The sequence below is a fragment of the Aptenodytes forsteri genome, unplaced genomic scaffold, assembly GCF_000699145.1.
Source record: "Aptenodytes forsteri isolate BGI_AS27 unplaced genomic scaffold, ASM69914v1 Scaffold309, whole genome shotgun sequence".
In the NCBI taxonomy this organism is placed as follows: Eukaryota; Metazoa; Chordata; class Aves; order Sphenisciformes; family Spheniscidae; genus Aptenodytes; species Aptenodytes forsteri.
In genome coordinates, this window is record NW_008795857.1 from 5812964 (window position 1) to 5830981 (window position 18018).

At 38.1% G+C, this 18018-nt stretch overlaps 1 protein-coding gene across 1 annotated transcript in view; it reads left to right on the forward strand.

The window, feature by feature from the left end:
• The first annotated feature begins 6 nt into the window (after positions 1–6).
• Positions 7–18018, forward strand: part of HEATR5B (HEAT repeat containing 5B) — a 68396-nt gene continuing 50384 nt past the window's right edge. The window contains exons 1-15 of the mRNA XM_009283788.2: positions 7–80; positions 2403–2571; positions 3121–3332; positions 4995–5103; positions 6335–6484; positions 6980–7151; positions 7533–7690; positions 8733–8982; positions 10571–10726; positions 12155–12405; positions 12869–12980; positions 14237–14389; positions 14681–14780; positions 15490–15599; positions 16386–16549. Coding sequence (XP_009282063.1) covers positions 2446–2571; positions 3121–3332; positions 4995–5103; positions 6335–6484; positions 6980–7151; positions 7533–7690; positions 8733–8982; positions 10571–10726; positions 12155–12405; positions 12869–12980; positions 14237–14389; positions 14681–14780; positions 15490–15599; positions 16386–16549 — 2223 coding nt within the window. The 5' untranslated portion in view covers positions 7–80; positions 2403–2445. The remainder of the gene's footprint in view (positions 81–2402; positions 2572–3120; positions 3333–4994; positions 5104–6334; positions 6485–6979; positions 7152–7532; positions 7691–8732; positions 8983–10570; positions 10727–12154; positions 12406–12868; positions 12981–14236; positions 14390–14680; positions 14781–15489; positions 15600–16385; positions 16550–18018) is intronic.

The window sequence follows — 18018 nt, forward strand, 5'->3', positions numbered from 1 at the left end:
CGGCTGCGCTCGGCGCCGCTGCCTGCCGCCTCCGGCTGCCCCGCGAGGAGAGGCGCCGGCGTTTGCGTGCGTGTGTGGGGGTAGGTATGCGTACGTGCACACATGGGGGGGTGTGCGCGTATGGGAGGCGGCACGCTCCTGGCTGGTGCCTGGCATCGCTCCTGTACCGAGGAACTGGTGTATGGCTAGCTCTGTAACGCGGTCCTGAGGCGTTACTTCTCGAGGGTTTTTTGAACCAGGCAAGATGCACTGGGAGAGGTGCTACAGCGTATTAAAGTAACCGATATAGGTAGAAGGACCTGGGCACAAAATCCTTTTCCCCTGGTGCAGTTCTTCAGGAGGATGTCACTTCTCCTAAACGTGCCTGATTTTCAGCTTTCTTAGTCCACTGAAGTGCATGCGTGATGAAGATCTCAATAGTTGATTTAGGCTACAGAAAAATAGCTGGAGAATAGAAAGGAACGCTAGTACCTCTGAACGTTCTATAATCTCTATAACGCTTCAGCGTAACTTAGTAGATGGTAGCTGATGTTGGTAGGCTTTTGTTCTGCATCCTGTGGGAGATTACAGTGTACTTATTACTTGTAACATGCACAGTAACCCAGCCCTCGCCAGAACCAGTAGAACTTGGTAGGCATTTTTCGCTGATTTTTGGAGCAAACCTTTGGCCAACGTAGGTGAGCTTTGGGTTGCCTACCTGCATAGCTGTATGTTAGACTCTGAGTCTTCAATTAGCTGGACACTTGTGTAATTGTTCTTGTATCTGATCCCTTGTGCTTCAGCGGCACAGCTGAATGTATGTGCGGATTTGGTAGCTCAGAGCTTGTGTTTCCTAAATTTAGATGAAGAGGTAAGGGAGTGTGTGGAAGGCGTATAAGGGGTTCATGGCTCTAAAGCCCAGGGGAAAATTAAAACTTTTATCTGGGGAGGAAAAGGAGTAATGAGCTGTGCTGTCATATGGTACTCCTGTGCTGTGTGGGTGTGACAAACAGTGTAGATCTCTGGGATGATATCCAAAGATCATAGTGCCGTCATTCATTGCGTTTCTCTCTGCTCTTATGTAAAGGTGTTTTGAAGCGATGTGTCTGTGCATTATTGACAGGCAATACCTTCTCAATTCTTTATAACTGGAAAAAAAAAAAAAAACCTCAATTCTTTATAACTGGGAAAAAAAAAAAAAAAGCCAGAAGATGTTTTTGGAGGTGTCGGGGGAGGGCTCTGTGTGCTTCCGTATGTGGCTCTTCCACCTTTGCTGATCTGTCGCTGGAGATGTATGCAGTGAAAAATACTATAACGCAAAGTACCAAAGAGCAGGGAACAAGCTTAGTATTACAGACATTGTGATGCTTCAGTTTCATCAGCACCAGATCACTTGTGAATTTAGAACCATAATACAGTTGTAGTATTAATATGACACCCTTTACTACTGTCTAATCTGGGGACTGTTTTAAAAAAAATTAAAATTATTTCATTTAAGTCACTTCATTTGACTTTAAGAATTTGTTGGGTTTGACCACGGATGAGGAAGCAGCTGTGAGCACTGGAGAGCACAAGTGGAACGGCGCAGCTGTCGGAAGATGATGTCTTACGTAACACTCCTTAGTTGCTTTGCTTTTTCTGTTTTGCCCAAGATCCTACTTTCAGCATCACTGCATTCAGGTTTTGGGGTTGGTTTTTTTTGCTTTTTGGGCTTGCTGAGTTTCAGAGGGCTTATTTGTCCAGCACTTAAAGCAAGGCTAGTGGGATCTGGGAAGTCCTAGGTCAGTGATGCCAAATGCTGTCGCTGTTCCTGCCTCTCTCAAATTTGTGATGGGTGGAAAATCCTACTTGTGATAGGCTCATCTCTTTCTCACCTTGTCTGTTGAAGGTGTTGAGAAGGTGGCCAGGAGGTTCATGCCCAAGTTTCAGGAGTGTGATCAAGGGTCTTGGTTAGGGACAATCCTTATTCTGTTTTATGTAAGAGGAGACAGTGGGATGACTCCTTTACCTCTTTTGTGTGTGTTTTTTTTTTTTCTTTAAACAGGCTAAGAGTTAGCGCCCTGAAGTTGTAGGTGCTCTTTTTACAATTAACAACTCTGTTGCCTGAAATACTACTAATGGATGTACTCAGTTGTAAATAAGTGAGTAGTTTTTATGTGGGACTGCTTCTTTAAACAGTAAGAGTTAGCGCCCTGAAGTTGTAGGTGCTCTTTTTACAATTAACAACTCTGTTGCCTGAAATACTACTAATGGATGTACTCAGTTGTAAATAAGTGAGTAGTTTTTATGTGGGACTGCTTAGCTAAGCAGGCTGGAACCATGATACTGTAATCTATAGATTTCATCGTCATATTTTCATTTGATTTTCAAAGCTTTGTACTGTTGTACTATACTTTATACTAATACTTACATTTTTATTTTAGAGTTGCTACAAAAATTTACAATAAAACCGGAATTTAATCAGTTATGGAGCTGGCACATAGTTTGTTACTGAATGAGGAAGCATTAGCTCAAATCACAGAAGCAAAGAGACCAGTCTTTATCTTTGAGTGGTTAAGATTTTTGGATAAAGTGCTCGTAGCTGCTAACAAGGTAATTTAATGTTGGGTTTTTTTCCCCTTCTTTCTAAAACACTTGTATTAATTTTGTGCTAGAGAAAGTTGACAGGTAATGGCCCGGTGATAACTGTGTGATTTCAGAGACAGCCTGAAGAGCCTCTGTATCAGTTTGTAGCGTTTAAGTGTTTAATTGTAGGCAGTCAGTATGACTGTTATGTAACACATAGCTTGGTTTGAGTTCTTCATTGTCGTAAATATTTGGAAGGCAAAACCTTCCCTCCCAGAGTAGGGATTCTTGATGGTAAAGAGGATTAAAAGATGTTGTAGGCAGGTATTACTGTATTTTTACTAAGTATTTTTAAAAAGTAAAAATTAAATAGGGTAACAGCTAATTCTGAGCATTTAGCATCTGTCTCTGCTGTTATCAAATGTATCTCAAATCTCTGAGACAAGCAATTTGCTGAATTACATACAAGTGGGAGTGAGATAAAATTTGCTTCAATCTCTTGTAGGTTTTTCTGGGTGTTGGAGGCAAGACACAGGATTAAATGACTGACTTTATTTATTTTTGGTCCATTAACAGACAGATGTCAAGGAAAAACAGAAGAAACTTGTAGAACAGCTAACAGGACTCATCAGCAGTTCCCCTGGGCCACCTACGCGAAAACTACTAGCAAAAAATCTTGCTGCTCTCTACAGCATTGGAGACACATTTACTGTTTTTCAGACGCTTGACAAGTGTAATGACATCATCAAGAGCAAAGATGATACTGCAGCCTACCTGCCCACAAAACTGTATGTTTAATGTCACTAGGGAAAGGGGAATGATTTTTAAACAAAGTGGTCCTGGATATTACAGAAGAATCTGCCTGTATATGTGCACGTTATGTTTACTTACATTTTGCACGCTGATTTGGAATTCACATATGCTTGATACAGCAGAGAAAAGAGCAGGATTGAGATTGTGGAGGGCAGGACTCAAAGGTGACACATACATGTTTATCTGAAAGTGAGATGCTTTCCTCTAGGCAAGGGACTGTCTTATGTTTCTTCACATGCTTATGTCATGGAGAGGGTAACAGTTGATAAAGTAATGCAATGAAGAAATACCACCAGTGGGATTATTGCTGATTGTGCTCAGGTACCCCATTTAAGATGGAACCTGCAGACTGTCAAACGAGCATTATCTATGCCCAGAGAACTGTAACCAAATGTTCAAGGTTTCCCCCCCGCCCCCCCCCATCAAACATTGCCTGTTTATAGTCCCCTACTGTGATACACCGTGCAAGTCTCTCAGGGTCCGTATACTCGGATGTGTGTGTGCATGTATGTGTGATGCAGTTCATCTTACAGGAGCAGTCTCACTGGTAGGAATTCAGTTAATGCCACAAACAGCTTCCGCTGAAACTGGTTTTAACTGAAACTTTCCCACACGTACTGCTTCATATGTTCACGGTGTCAAGTGAACCCCAATTTAGGCTTGCCTTCAGACGTTATCATAACAATAGGATTTAACAATAAAATCTGAAATAGTCACCATTTGGGCAGATACTGTCCTCCTTTTATTTGAAGCTGTTGCAACTCTGTGAGGAACTTGTATAAGTGGGAAGGGTTTTGTACTGTAACGTGCTCTGACGCTTATGCTACCCCCTCAAGTGGTAGTCCAGAAGGTTTTTTACTATATGATTTCAAACTTCAGTTTTTGATGTTTGTGTAGGAGGCATGCCTGTTAAAGGGTAGGCTGTAATGAGTTTGTAACAAATAGCTTTGCTAAAAAGTCATTTACCCAAGAATTTCAGGTTTAGAAAAAAGCCTTGTTCCTTTGTGATTAAAAAGTGCATGTTTTCAAGGAGCTGCTTCTGTGACTGTCCTGGAGCAATTTGTGTATGTAACTGCAGTACGGCGTTACTTAAAATATTGCTAATCTCAAATGGCAGGGCAAGGAAAACGTGTGTATAACTGTTTATGGATCCATTGATTTTTACAGTGCCTATAAATTTTCTTGTGTTATGCAATAATTTATGTATTTTAAGTTTGTAGGCTTGAAAAAAAACCATCATTCAGTATCTACAAAAATGTATCAGGATATATTAAAGGGTAGGGGTTATCTTGCAGGTGCTTGGAAAAGAGACAGTTTATTGAAACACAAAACCCTAATCTTGCTGAGATTTAAGCATATACTTGTCTTCTCCAGAATTTTTCACTCTATTTATAGATCCTGTAATAATACCTGTTCAAATACATTTGTGTTCTTAGAAGCTAATAACTTTTCTGTTACTTTTTTTGTAAACAAAAGAATTATTTAAATGCACAGTGTTAACCAGCCAGTATAACTAGTGGATAATAAATAGATTTTTATTCATCAGTGATGGTTAAAACATACATTTCTATTTAAGTATTTGTCTTCATCTAGATGATAAAGAAAAAGAGTACACCGATTGATGTCTTTTTTCGTAGGGCTGCTGTGGCATGTGTTGGAGCATTTTATGAAAAAATGGGCAGAATGCTGGGTAGTTCTTTTCCAGAAACAGTGAATAATCTTTTAAAGTCTCTGAAAAGTGCAGAGGTAAGTTTCAGATTATTTTGTGTGTGTGGTCTTGATTCCACTTAAACTGAAACCTGCTTCCTCCGGAGCCGTTTGCCAAAATGCCTGGATTGTTTGCCTTCTACCTAGAAAAATGCAAATCGCTTACATGGTTAGTATCAAGTTAAACGTGTGCATGTATTTTTACTGCAGAGAGTTTGGAGTTTTGTCATATGAATATTATAGTAGTTGTTTCATAGTGGCATCAGTAATTAAAATTGCAAAATGGTTGTATGTACCATTTCTAATTACTGCATTAGGATTTCTGCTATTGTTTGCCTTCTACCTAGAAAAATGCAAATCGCTTACATGGTTAGTATCAAGTTAAACGTGTGCATGTATTTTTACTGCAGAGAGTTTGGAGTTTTGTCATATGAATATTATAGTAGTTGTTTCATAGTGGCATCAGTAATTAAAATTGCAAAATGGTTGTATGTACCATTTCTAATTACTGCATTAGGATTTCTGCTCGTGTACCCTGAATAAACATGCAGTTGTTTAAAAAAGAATAATAAATACTTAAGTTTTGCAACAAAGATGTTACTCTGCATGTGAGCAGGATGCATTGTGTTCTGAAAAGAGAGTGTGTCATAATATTGAGAGAATGTGTCCTGGGCTGTCAGTAGGTCTGATTTGATGCAAATAGCGCTGTTGGGTTTTTGTTTGTTGGGTTTGTTTGGTTGGTTTTTTAAAATCTGTGACAAGTTGGAAGGACTGCTGATTGCGTGGATCTTGTCCTGGCAGCTGTTTTCTTTGGCTGTGTTATTTTTGGAGCCCTCCAACTGTAAGTTCCTGCCTGTGTGCAGGTATAGTGGGAAGCTGTTGACTACTTAGGCTTCCTGTTCTCTCATATCAATCATTTTTTCTTTTTTCCCTGAGGCTGCAGCAGATAAATGGTGGGGCAGGACAGAAGCATCTTGTCTAGGGCCAATTTGTTGGATTGCCTGGGCTCATCTTAATTTATGTGACAACTGAGGCAGTTTTAGTAAAGTGTATAGTGCTTACTGCTATCTAAAACCAGCTAGGTATCGGTTGTGTATGACTTCAGTGAACTATTTTATCAATGTTTCCAAAAATATTCCTGCACAGAAGCAGGAAAATGCAGACTTATGCATTAGATAGAAGTATTCTTCTATTTGATACAAGTATTGTGGTTCTTGATATAAGTAATGTGTCCACGTTTTTCCATAAATGTTTTTGTGTGTGTGTGCAGTCTCAGGGCCGCAGTGAAATTCTGATGAGTTTACAGAAAGTCCTAAATGGACTTGGAGGAGCAGCAGCTTCTTGTCACCGTGATATTTATAAGAATGCCCGATCTCTGTTGACGGACAGATCTATGGCTGTAAGATGCGCAGTGGCTAAGGTGGGTGAGTTTCTCACCAGTCCTAGAAATTCTTGTGCTGTGACTGTGAAGTACCTGCAGTTGAACTGTGACCTGTTGTTTATGATAGGAAATTTGATAATTACTTGGGCAAGGTAAGTCCTTACTAGTTTACACTGAAGGCTCAGATATTTGACTTACTTCATGTAAACAGAGGTACTTTAATACTGTCTTCCCCACTTTGTAAACAAATATGAGATAGAATATGTTAGCTGTGAGCCTCAGTGGGAGAGGTTTTTGGTAACATAGTTCTTTTGTTGTGCTTTCCTCTTTTAATTTTTATTTATGTATTAACCTATTCCATGAGTCTTCTGATTGTTTACTCAGCTAAGTTATTGGGTAAATGGGGGGGGGAGATTAACTCTTAAAATATTCATATTAAAATATTTGCTGCATAAACCTGACAATTACACTGGTACATAGATAAAAGGTAAGAATGGTCTCCATTGGTGCTCAGCAGGTCTTTTTTTCCTACAGTGTCTGTTGGAATTACAGAATGAAGCAGTATTTATGTGGACAGCTGAACTAGAGAATGTTGCAACGCTGTGCTTTAAAGCTCTGGAAAACTCAAACTATGGGGTGCGAGTTGCAGTGTCAAAGCTTTTGGGGACGGTCATGGCTACAGCACTGATACCAAAACAAGCAACAGGTACAAGTCCTTCTGGATTCCATTTCCAAGTGGACAAACTGCACCTTCAGTACCATGTTACATGACAATGTTGCACAATACATTGTTGTTGTGGTAGATGGAAGCTTCTAAGTGGATTGTTTGGTTTTATAAACGCTAAGCTAAAAGGAGTAAAGAGTGCAGAATTCCTGTTGTAGTCATACAAAGAAAGAGAGAGCAAACTATCAAAAATCACCTGGGAAAAGTAGCTTATTTTTTAAGCATGAAAACAAGCTGTTATCTGAAACATTGGCTGGATTTATGTTTGCAAGACAGTTTTGAATTGATAAGTCTTGTTTCAAGATCATTGCTTGTATTGGTTGGAACTTTGGAATTAAATGATTACTTTTCTTTTTGCAAAAGTGATGCGACAGAATGTGAAGAGAGCCACGCTTGAGGAGGTCTTGGAGCTCATGGCCACAGGATTTCTGCGAGGAGGATCTGGTTTCCTAAAGAGTGGTGGAGAGATGTTAAAAGTAGGAGGATCTGTCAATAGGGAAGTGCGAGTTGGTGTTACCCAGGTTTGTCATAAGCTGTAAGATTTTTACATTTTTTTAAAATAAAATAACATTTATACATGACGGTAACTCTTTTAGTGGGAAAAATACATACTTCTGTTCTTTATTTGTTTATAAGTTGACTTACAAGTCTAGTTTGACTCACCTGTTTTGTGAGATGTACATGTGGTGTCATTCATCTGAGCTACTTTGTTATTGATGTGCAGTAACAATAGATTAAAATATGTGCTAAGGAAAGCTTATTTGATCCGTGTATATTAGGTAGGATTAACTTGCAAAAATAGTTGAAAACTTAGTATGTTAAAGACTTTAGCTCCGTATTTAAATTTTATTTCTTTTTAGAGAGGACACACTGTTGTCCTTTTGTGTGTGCTGGCTCTCTTTTCAGCTGCTGGGTAAAGTTTGCAGCCCTGATTTGTTAAACTGTGTTTCTTCTCTCCATATGTCTGTCTTGAGTAGGTGAAATCTGCTGAATGTAGAAGCTCCACTTCTCTGATAGAGAAAGGTGGCAGCAGCATCTCCTCAAATTCAGGCATTCTCACTCTGACACGCATTTCAATATGCCACAGTAACTTGCCAGAATCCAGATTTTTTTGATCATAGGGTATTTTGTGAAACCCTTTTATTTTTCTCAGCCTTTTTCAGGTGAACTTAGCGAAAATGCCCAGTCTTCATTGTGAATTAGAACACGTTCATGTTGCTGCTGTTATTGACATTATGTTCTTAAAATTTTTAAAAAGAGGCACATTTAGAGCAGTGGACTGGGTTTTCTTACTGTCATCCAAAGAGTATTTTGCGCTTCACAGTATATGTAGCAGTACAGGAGCTACTCTTGGCACTGGAAGCAGTTTAGCTTCAATGACAAAGACCTGGCTAATGGATTGATTCATCCTGCTTAGCCTCATTAGGGTTGCTTATTACTAACTGGTATTGCTACTGTACTGCATTATGCATGAGTATAACTGTAGTCTTTAGTCTCCGGTGACTGAATATAGTCTTTTGATTCTGTTTTAATTGGATCTGTATGTAACTTCTGAATTTGCAGGCCTACGTTGTCTTTGTTACAACATTAGGAGGTCAGTGGTTGGAGCGCAACTTTGCTACGTTTTTGTCGCATGTACTTGATCTGGTCTCCCATCCTCGTGCAACTCAGACCCATGTGGACGCTGTTTACTCTCGAAGATGCGTGTCCTTTATCCTGAGAGCAACTGTGGGCAGCTTGCTCGGAGAGAAAGCACAGATTGCAGCTGCCAAAGATATATGTCAAGCCATTGGTAAACAAATGAAGGCAGTGGGTGAGAATAATTTTTCTTTATTTGAGAGCAATTGAAAGTTACTTTCATTATACTGGGTCCGCCATTTTTCAGCTTTCTTCTGCTGTGAGGAGTAATTTTGTTGTTATGGTAAAAGATAATTCAGCTGCTTTCTGTTTGAAATATGATATCCAAAATGTAAGTTCTACTTGAAAAGTGATTGTGTAAAACTGGCTTGTTATCCTGCGATGGCTTTTGACATTGCGTTTGCTTAGAATGGAAGTGGGGAAAAAAGTGTGCATTTGTAATCTGTCTTGGGTTAGGTTGTATTGAAAGTTGCGCAGAGTTCTTTACTACCAGTGTGGAAGATCCTGTAGATCAGGATCTTGTAGGTCCTTGTGTATCCCCCACTAATATCCATACTGGTATCCAACTGGATTTTATGGGTGACAAATAAAGATGTACTCTGAAGACTGGAGTTAAAGAAGATAAATGTGGCCCCTTTGCAGAACTTTGCAGAATATGTAATCACTAAGAGGACTGACAAAACCGTGTTGGCATTTGTTTCTTATGAAATGAGTTAATTCGAGCTGGAGATTGAGAAAGTAAACTGGAATTGCACAACAATGCATTTACCAAACATCTGTTTCTTCTCCTTTTCTGCTGCCATCTAATTTGAGTTTAAAGTAATGTTTAACGTATGGAAATGGAATTGATTTTGAAACTTTTGCACGTTCTTCTCATAACTGTTTTTTGATAGGGTAGGTATGGAACCTTAAAGGGGTTCTGATTACAATAAGCATTACTTCCAGGAAAATAAGTCTATTGGAAATGCTACTTCTGAGATGAAACAGTTGCAGAAATTCCTCCTCCTGCCACCTTGTAAAGTTGCAGGAAATTCCATTATGTATTTGGATGATCGGAAGAACTGTTTTATTTTTTTGAGCATTTCTGATGAATTTGATGATAAATTGGAAGGATTTTTAATTGGTAATGATTGCTTCCCTTCATATAAGGGGGACGATTTTCTAAGTTTGTACTGTAGTAGACATATAAACATTAAGCTGATATACAGTCCCTTTTCTTTTGAAGTGACAGTTGCTGCTTCTGGGATATTGTGTAGGAGAAAGAGCCTACAGTGGGATCTAGGAACTTAATTGAATAACTTTAAGATGATTAGAGGTTGTGATTAATTATTTACTAAAGGTCTGGTTTGGTTTTTTTTTTGTTTTATTACATATATATGCATGCAAATTTGTATGCAGAACCTAGATATGTCAAGATTATATTTTTAGTTACTGTGTATAGATAACTACACATATGCTGTATATGTGTATACTTGCTTTTTCTGTGTTATATTATTAATTCTACTTCTTAGTGCGCTGCCATCCATAGTAACTGCTGGGCATCTGTTTTTCATGGTCTTTGGATGATTGTGTTTGGCTGATAGCTGTAAAACTATTTCTCTTCAGAATGTGTTTGCTTTGTGAGTTCACACTATGACCAAACTTGTGGTTTTGTTTTAATACAGGGTTGATGTCAAAACTAAACTGTCCCTTTCTATCCTGTATATGTTCAGGTGTGATTCAAATGGTAGTTAAGCAAGATACTTTTGTTTTCTTTTCTGCAGAAGCTGTAGTGAATGATGCTAACAGTGAAAATAAATCAGGAGCTGCTGATGTAGCTGCAAGCCAGCATGTAATGGTGTGCGCCCTCCAGGAACTGGGTAGTCTGGTTCAGAGTCTGAATGCCACTGCATCTCCTCTTATTCAAGAACCCTCTATTGGTATGCAAATAAATTTAAGTAGATTAAATGAGACATTTGAGCAATGAATATGAAATAGCATTAAATCTAGTTAAATAATAAATTAGTATGTAAAAATAAATTGATGAAACTGGCACTCACTGTAGTACTCCAGGTAACTATGTTTGTCCAGCTTCTTTAGTGCCCTAACTTTAGTTCAAGTTTGACAAAGTATTAAGCAACTACTTTGATTGAAGTCTGCCTGAAGCTCTTTTTTAGGGTGAGTAAAGTTCTAAAGTTGTGATTTTTAGCATTGATTTGTTTCCGATCAGTGGTTTTATAGGAAATACATTGTTTTGCTATATAAGGTCTGAAATATTTGTTCCTGGAAAGCTATATTGCCTTCAGATGTTAAATTTCTGTGGGGAGGTTAAGAGTATTTTGTCGAGATGAAGCTGTAGATAGTCCCATTTTAAAAAGCTAGTTATTTGGCTTAAGTTGACTAGGGTTTGTGTGGGATTTTCTTTTTGTCTGTTTTACCATCTGAATCCACGTTTATACTGCAGTGTTGCAGTTTTAATTTTTTTCAGTTTGTGGATGCCTATGTGTTTTCCAATTGAAGTGAAAGCTCCTTTAGACATTTCATTACGTAGATTGTTGTCTTGATGCATATGACAGTCTTCTCATACTGATTTTGCTCCAACTATGGGGTGGGGAAGATAGCGCTCATATTTATTCCTTCTGGCTGCTGTGCCCCATAAGAACAGAGGGGACTGTATCTCAGTGTTACTTCTGCTATCTGCTGTGAAGTAAGCAGGTAGAATTTGTTCACTAGCTACAGAGAAAGCAAGAGGTAAGGCAGCAGTGGGGGCTTTGAAGTAGGAATTCGCAATGTTAGAGATCTGGACTAAGGAAGGTGTTAGTATGGAGACAGGTTGGACTGAAGAGCTCACAGTTACAAAGTGGGATTAGCTAGGCATGGAGGTTTGGAAAGTGTAGAAGGATGGTAACTTGGTGCAGGGGAGACAGCACTGTGCCAAAAGCAGAGTACAGCGGTCAGTGACATCTGTAGCATGTGCTTGTCTACAATGTGAAGCAAAACCAAAGATCAGTCTTACTGTTGCTCTGTTATTGGCAATCTGTGTAGAAGATGGGCAGATTGTAGAAATCATCTCATCCAGTGCCTGTTCCCTTATATAGGGTTACTGCCTCTTTTCAGTTGTTCAAGTAGTAGAAGTCAGTGTTATGGCTCTGGCAGCTTCAGCTTTGCTGGTAAAACCTGATGTGGAGCAGCATAATGCTAATAACACTTTGGTCCTTCCTTAAAAAGGCAGAGTCATAAAATTCAAGTACTTTAATTCTGACTTTCTTAACTTTCGTGTTGCCTGTCTAGTATTGATTCAGTTTACTTGTCTACATATATTAAAAAGCACATCATAACTTTAAGACTGTAAACTCTCTTTTCTGTAGGTCTGTTGGAGACAGTAACTTCAGTTCTTCTTCATCCCAGCATGGCTGCTCGACTTGCTGCCGCATGGTGCTTGCGGTGTGTAGCTGTGGCATTGCCTTTTCAGTTGACTCCATTTTTAGATAGATGTGCAGAAAGACTCAACAATCTGAAGACCTCCCCTGAAGCTGTTAGTGGCTACAGTTTTGCAATGGCTGCTTTGTTAGGTGGTGTGCATCAATGTCCCTTAGGTATCCCTCATGCCAAAGGAAAGGTGAGATAATGAGTGTTTCATCTGTGAGTGTACTAAAAGATACTTTTTTATCTAGAAGTAATAGCTTTGCAAAATGTGTGACATGGTAACGAGTTAAAGCATTATTGAAACTGAACTTGTGCCTAGCAAGAGAGCAATGGCCAGAGGATGTGTTTGTAGTATTTCAGTTGCAATATTTACCAGCTTTTTCCCCCCTCTCTCTTTCAAATTTGCATTCTTGTTTGGCATAGTAATACTGTCTTCAGCAATTATTTATTAATATCTGTATTGTCATATGCAAAACACTGCTCATCTGCATGAAATGCATTACATGAAACGTAATCTGCATTCATTCTTTATGCAAGGTCAATTTAATTGATTTGAGAACATCTTTATATATAGTCTGTAAGGGTGGATGTGTAGCAGTAGCTTGCAGTGGCTTAATTTATATTTTTAAAATCCATGGGTTTTGTCATTGGTGCAGATGGTGGTCAGTATCGCTGAGGATCTGTTACGAACTGCTGCACAAAACAGCAGACTCTCCTTGCAGCGGACTCAAGCTGGATGGCTTTTACTTGGAGCACTTATGACTTTAGGTTTGTAAAAACGGTTGCTTTTTGTTTTATTTTAATGCTTGTCCAACATTTCTGATTATCCACTGTGGCAAATGGTCTCTACATATAATCAGCCCAGTATCTAGCACAGGAGTATTTATACCAAGGGAAACAGAGTGTTAGTGCATTTATTTCAGCAGTGTTGTTTATGCTGGGGAGAAGTGAAATATTAGTGTTATGTAAGCTGAAGGATAGTAGAAGGTGTCATACCTAAAAAAAAATTTCTGCTCTGCTTTTAGAAACCCAGCCTTTAGCCATTCTATGAAAAGGGCAAAATTGCCCATAGTCTTCCTTCCTTAATACTGTGGTGCAGAAAAAATGGACTGTAAATAAAACGTAATGAGCATTCCAACAAGTTGCACGTGTGCCTCTGGATAAGCAACAGTTACTGATTAGAAGTGTTTTCAGTTTAAAAGCCATTCAGTTGTCTTTTAAAAAAGCCAGCCTCATGTTCATATCTGCCATCACAGAAATATCAGAAGCTCTATTTTGAGAGGTTACTCTTGAATTTTGCAGCAATAGTGTTTTTTTTTGTTTGGGGTTTTTTATACTGGAAAATACGGTATTGATTGCAATACTGACGCATTCTGTAGTATTTTGATCTCTCAGCAAATACCATTTTGTGTTTCATCTTGCTTCTCTAAATTATCTCTTTTTTTTGCCAGCTTATTGTCATGGTTTTGTAACAGTGTAGCCCTATTTTGGTTGTCCTTCTCCAATATATTTTTAATGCACTTGCACTGGATCTTCTGGAGCTTTTTCAGAAGTTTTCTTTAAACTTGACCATTAAACTAGTTATATGATCGGTAACTGTCAGTTATTTTTCTACTCATTTTATGAACAAGTTACTATTGTAACTTGGCTAAAGAGCTTGCTAACAAGGCTAAAGAGCTTGCCTTCAAAATAGTAATGTAAAAAAACTTAGAAGTCAGAATAGAAAGATAGTAAAAAGACAGTTGGCAGTGGTTACATATTACATGACAACGTATAGAATTGCCTATTTCCTATTTTTAGTACTGATATCAACAAACAGACTTACCTATACTATTTATTTGCCACGCTTCCAACCTAGAAATCAGAAAGAAAGAATTTCCTTTGTTTTTTGTTGTTCAAATAGGGAGAAAAGTAAGAGAAGTGAAATAAGAGAAAAATAGCTTAAAGAGCAAAAGCCTTCATGGCAAATTTTTCACAGTTAAATACAAGTTTTTATTATACTGTCACTTTATTTTTTTGCATAGGTCCTTCTGTTGTTCGGTATCATCTGCCTAAGATGTTGCTGCTATGGCGAAACGTATTTCCACGTTCTCTGAAGGAGTTGGAAGCAGAGAAGGCGAGAGGAGATTCTTTTACCTGGCAAGTAACGCTGGAAGGCCGCGCTGGAGCTCTGTGCGGTAAGAATTTCAAAGTTCGAGATTACAAGTGAGCAGTAAACCAAAACATGATCCCAAGTATTATAGAGAGAACTCTCATAACTTCCCTGCTTTCTTTGAAAATGAATCAGATGTGTCAGATTTTCATCAATGTGACCTGGTTTTGGCATATAGTTTTATGAACGTCACACAGTCTTTGAATAAACATTTTTATTTGCTGCTGTTTTGATATTCTTGTAGGATCTGTATCTTGCTCATGCTTTAAAATTTTACTGAAACGAACAAATACAATTTAAACTATTTTGTTATTAGCTATGAGAAGTTTTGTTGCTCACTGTCCTGAGCTCCTTACTGAGGATGTGATCAGGAAATTGATGACACCCATAGAATGTGCCATGACAATGATGTCGCAGTAAGTAGGCAGTTTTTGCTCTTTATTCATTTGTGTCTTTTCCCAGACCTGAAATGCTAGAACTAATTTGTTTTAATTCATACTCTGACCTAGTACTGTGTTGTCGCTGCTTGTCCATGTTGAAAAAAACTTTTATGAGCATTGTGTTTATGGTCATTAGCTTTGTAAAAGTATATTATTGCATAGCCTGTGCTGAAGGGCCTACCGTGGTAACTTTTGTTAACTGTGTTTTGAATTTCCAGTTCAGTGAGCTTTTGAATTCATGGTTTGCTTATCCTTGTGCAAGAAATGAGAAAACTAAGATACTGTTATACTAGATGTTAATCAATAAACTCTCCTCTTATGAAATGTACTAATGAAAAGACTTTAAACACTTTACAGAATAAAGGAAAAAACACAGTTTTGGGTTGGGTTTTGTGGTTTGGTTTCTCCTCCCCCTGATTAAAATAGGAGTTTCTTCTGAGGAGGTACATGTCTCTAATTTACAGCAGTGTGTGCTTTTTTTTTAAAAAAAAAAAAAGCTTGCTCTGTACAATTAAAACAATTACCTCAAATGTACTGATAATTGAGTAATGTTGCTCAGAGTAGTTCTCTGAACACTGTTTTCTTGCCTGGGCTAGAGATGTATCTTATGAAAAGAAATCTGAAAATACTCTGTTCAGTAACTGCAATGTTTCTGGTTGTCCCTCTTTTTCTTTTGATTGTATAGCATTCCATCAGTAATTAAAGCCCATGGAGCTCATCTCAAAGCTAGTGCAGCTATGGTCCGTTTAAGACTTTATGATATATTGGCTTTATTACCTCCGAAGACATATGAAGGTACATAAATTTTTAACAATTTTTATTAAAGTAAAAATTCTACTTTCTCCTTTTGGTGCTTGCCTTTGAAGCAGATATAAGATTCAAAATAGAATACTAGGAATCTCCAAGAGTCTTGTACTATATTCCTCATCTTCTGTATGTCATCTTGACAGTGTAACTACAGAGTATGAATATTGCAAAATATTAGAATAATACTTAGAGTATAAAAGTTGTGGTCCCGTTTATAGGATTGAGAGGTATGGAGATCATGTTCTGAAATGCAATTTAGGTTTTTTATGTCATTGTTACTTAAAAGATAGAGAACATTATTTCTTAGTATACTCAAAGGGCAGATGTGAGAATGAAGATTTAGTTTTGGTTTCTGGGGTTTTTTTTGTTTGTTTTTCAGCCTGATTTGATCTATTAGATTTATGCTATTATTAAATTGCCAGGCACTGTCACATGATGTAACAGATTAGCTTTTTGGTTTTTGTTTGTTTGGTTTTGTTAGTTCATTAAATTTACATGATCATGTGGATAAGCAAATTCTTGCAAAATCTGGATTGTCATCCTGGAAGGGATGGCCCAGTCTGTTGTTTAGAATATTGATTTGGGAACTGGGAGCCCAGGGTTCTGTTTGAAGCCTTGCTCTCAACTGTAGTCATGTCAGGTTTACTTCTCTGTCTGTTTGCTACCTGCAAAATTGACATAATAGTAAATGCTTTGATTTGTAACTTCTGATCACTAGCTGAAATGTTTTGGATAAGAAGCAGCAATGATTCTTTTTAATGTCCATCCTTTTAGGATCATTTAATGCGCTTCTTCGAGAGTTGGTAGCAGAATTTACTTTGACAGACAACTCTGCTAATACAACCACATCACTCCTAAGGTCTCTTTGTCATTACGATGATAGTGTTCTTCTTGGCTCTTGGCTGCAGGAAACGGATCATAAGTCAATTGAAGACCAGGTAATAAGAAACTAGAAGAATAGTGAATTATCTGCACTGTCTGTGTGATATGTGTGTGGGGGAAGCCTTCTATAACTGAAGCTTCATGCTTTTAGTCTTATTTCAGAGGTTTGTTAGATGTAACTCCAGCCTTCTAAAACTGAAGCTTCATGCTTTGTTTTTAGTCTTATTTCAGAGGTTTGTTAGATGTAACTCCTTCCATCTACAGTGTACCATTTTGATTAAAAACTGCCTCCAGCTGAGATATAAATTGCATAACGCCACTCATGGTTGTGGTTAGTGAACTAACCTAATTTCTTTAAAAAAACCCAACACTCCCCGCCCCACCCGATCTTCTTAGTCTAGCAGTTGTTCTCTTATATATTTTTTTGAAACAGGAGAGAAATGTAAGTTCCACTTAACATGTTTTATAATGAAACTTCTGTCAAAATATCAGTATTGCAAATGGTGTTACAGTAAAACAAGATTTAACTGGTTTTATTGGTGTAGTATGAAATCTTACATTTCATTTGGAAATGTTGACGCAATTTTGTTGGCATTATAAGGAATTTGCTGCACTTCTAAAAAAGTGAGTCTTTGAAACATAGGAATTAAAAATTTTAAAAAAGGATGCAAGTATTGCTATGGGGTCTCTCTTAATAAAATTTTTCAGATCAACTGGTAATGTTGATCCAGTTACCATTTTTCATATGGCCCTTGGAGAAGGAATGTAGCATAGGGAACAATTTGTTAATGTTAAATAGTTTAGGAAACTATCGTGTAATAGCCTTCTCTTTGCTTTCCTAATCTGTGATGACTAGGAAGGGGCTGGCCACCTCTTTTCAAGCCTTTTACCGTCATATATTTCAGGATTTAATGACATGGAGAAAAAATGTTTGTCCCTCTGGGTATACCCACCAACCTATCTCTGTCTTCATAATTCTGCTCTGATTTTTGATTTTTCAGTGAACTGTATTCCCTAGACAACTAACTGTTCTGAAGCATTTGCTGAACTGTGCCATCATAAACTTTGTAACTCAGCTTCTCAGAAATTTATTGGCATAAGAAGGGGGGAGCTGAAAACGCCTCTTCTGCCACAGCCTATCTAATAATCATAGAATCATAGAATCATTAAGATTTTTCAGTGAACTGTATTCCCTAGACAACTAACTGTTCTGAAGCATTTGCTGAACTGTGCCATCATAAACTTTGTAACTCAGCTTCTCAGAAATTTATTGGCATAAGAAGGGGGGAGCTGAAAACGCCTCTTCTGCCACAGCCTATCTAATAATCATAGAATCATAGAATCATTAAGGTTGGAAAAGACCTCTAAGATCATCGAGTCCAACTGTCAACCCAACACCACCATGCCCACTAAACCGTGTCCCTAAGCGCCTCATCTACACGTCTTTTAAATACCTCCAGGGATGGGGACTCCACCACTTCCCTGGGCAGCCTGTTCCAATGTTTCACCACTCTTTCAGTAAAGA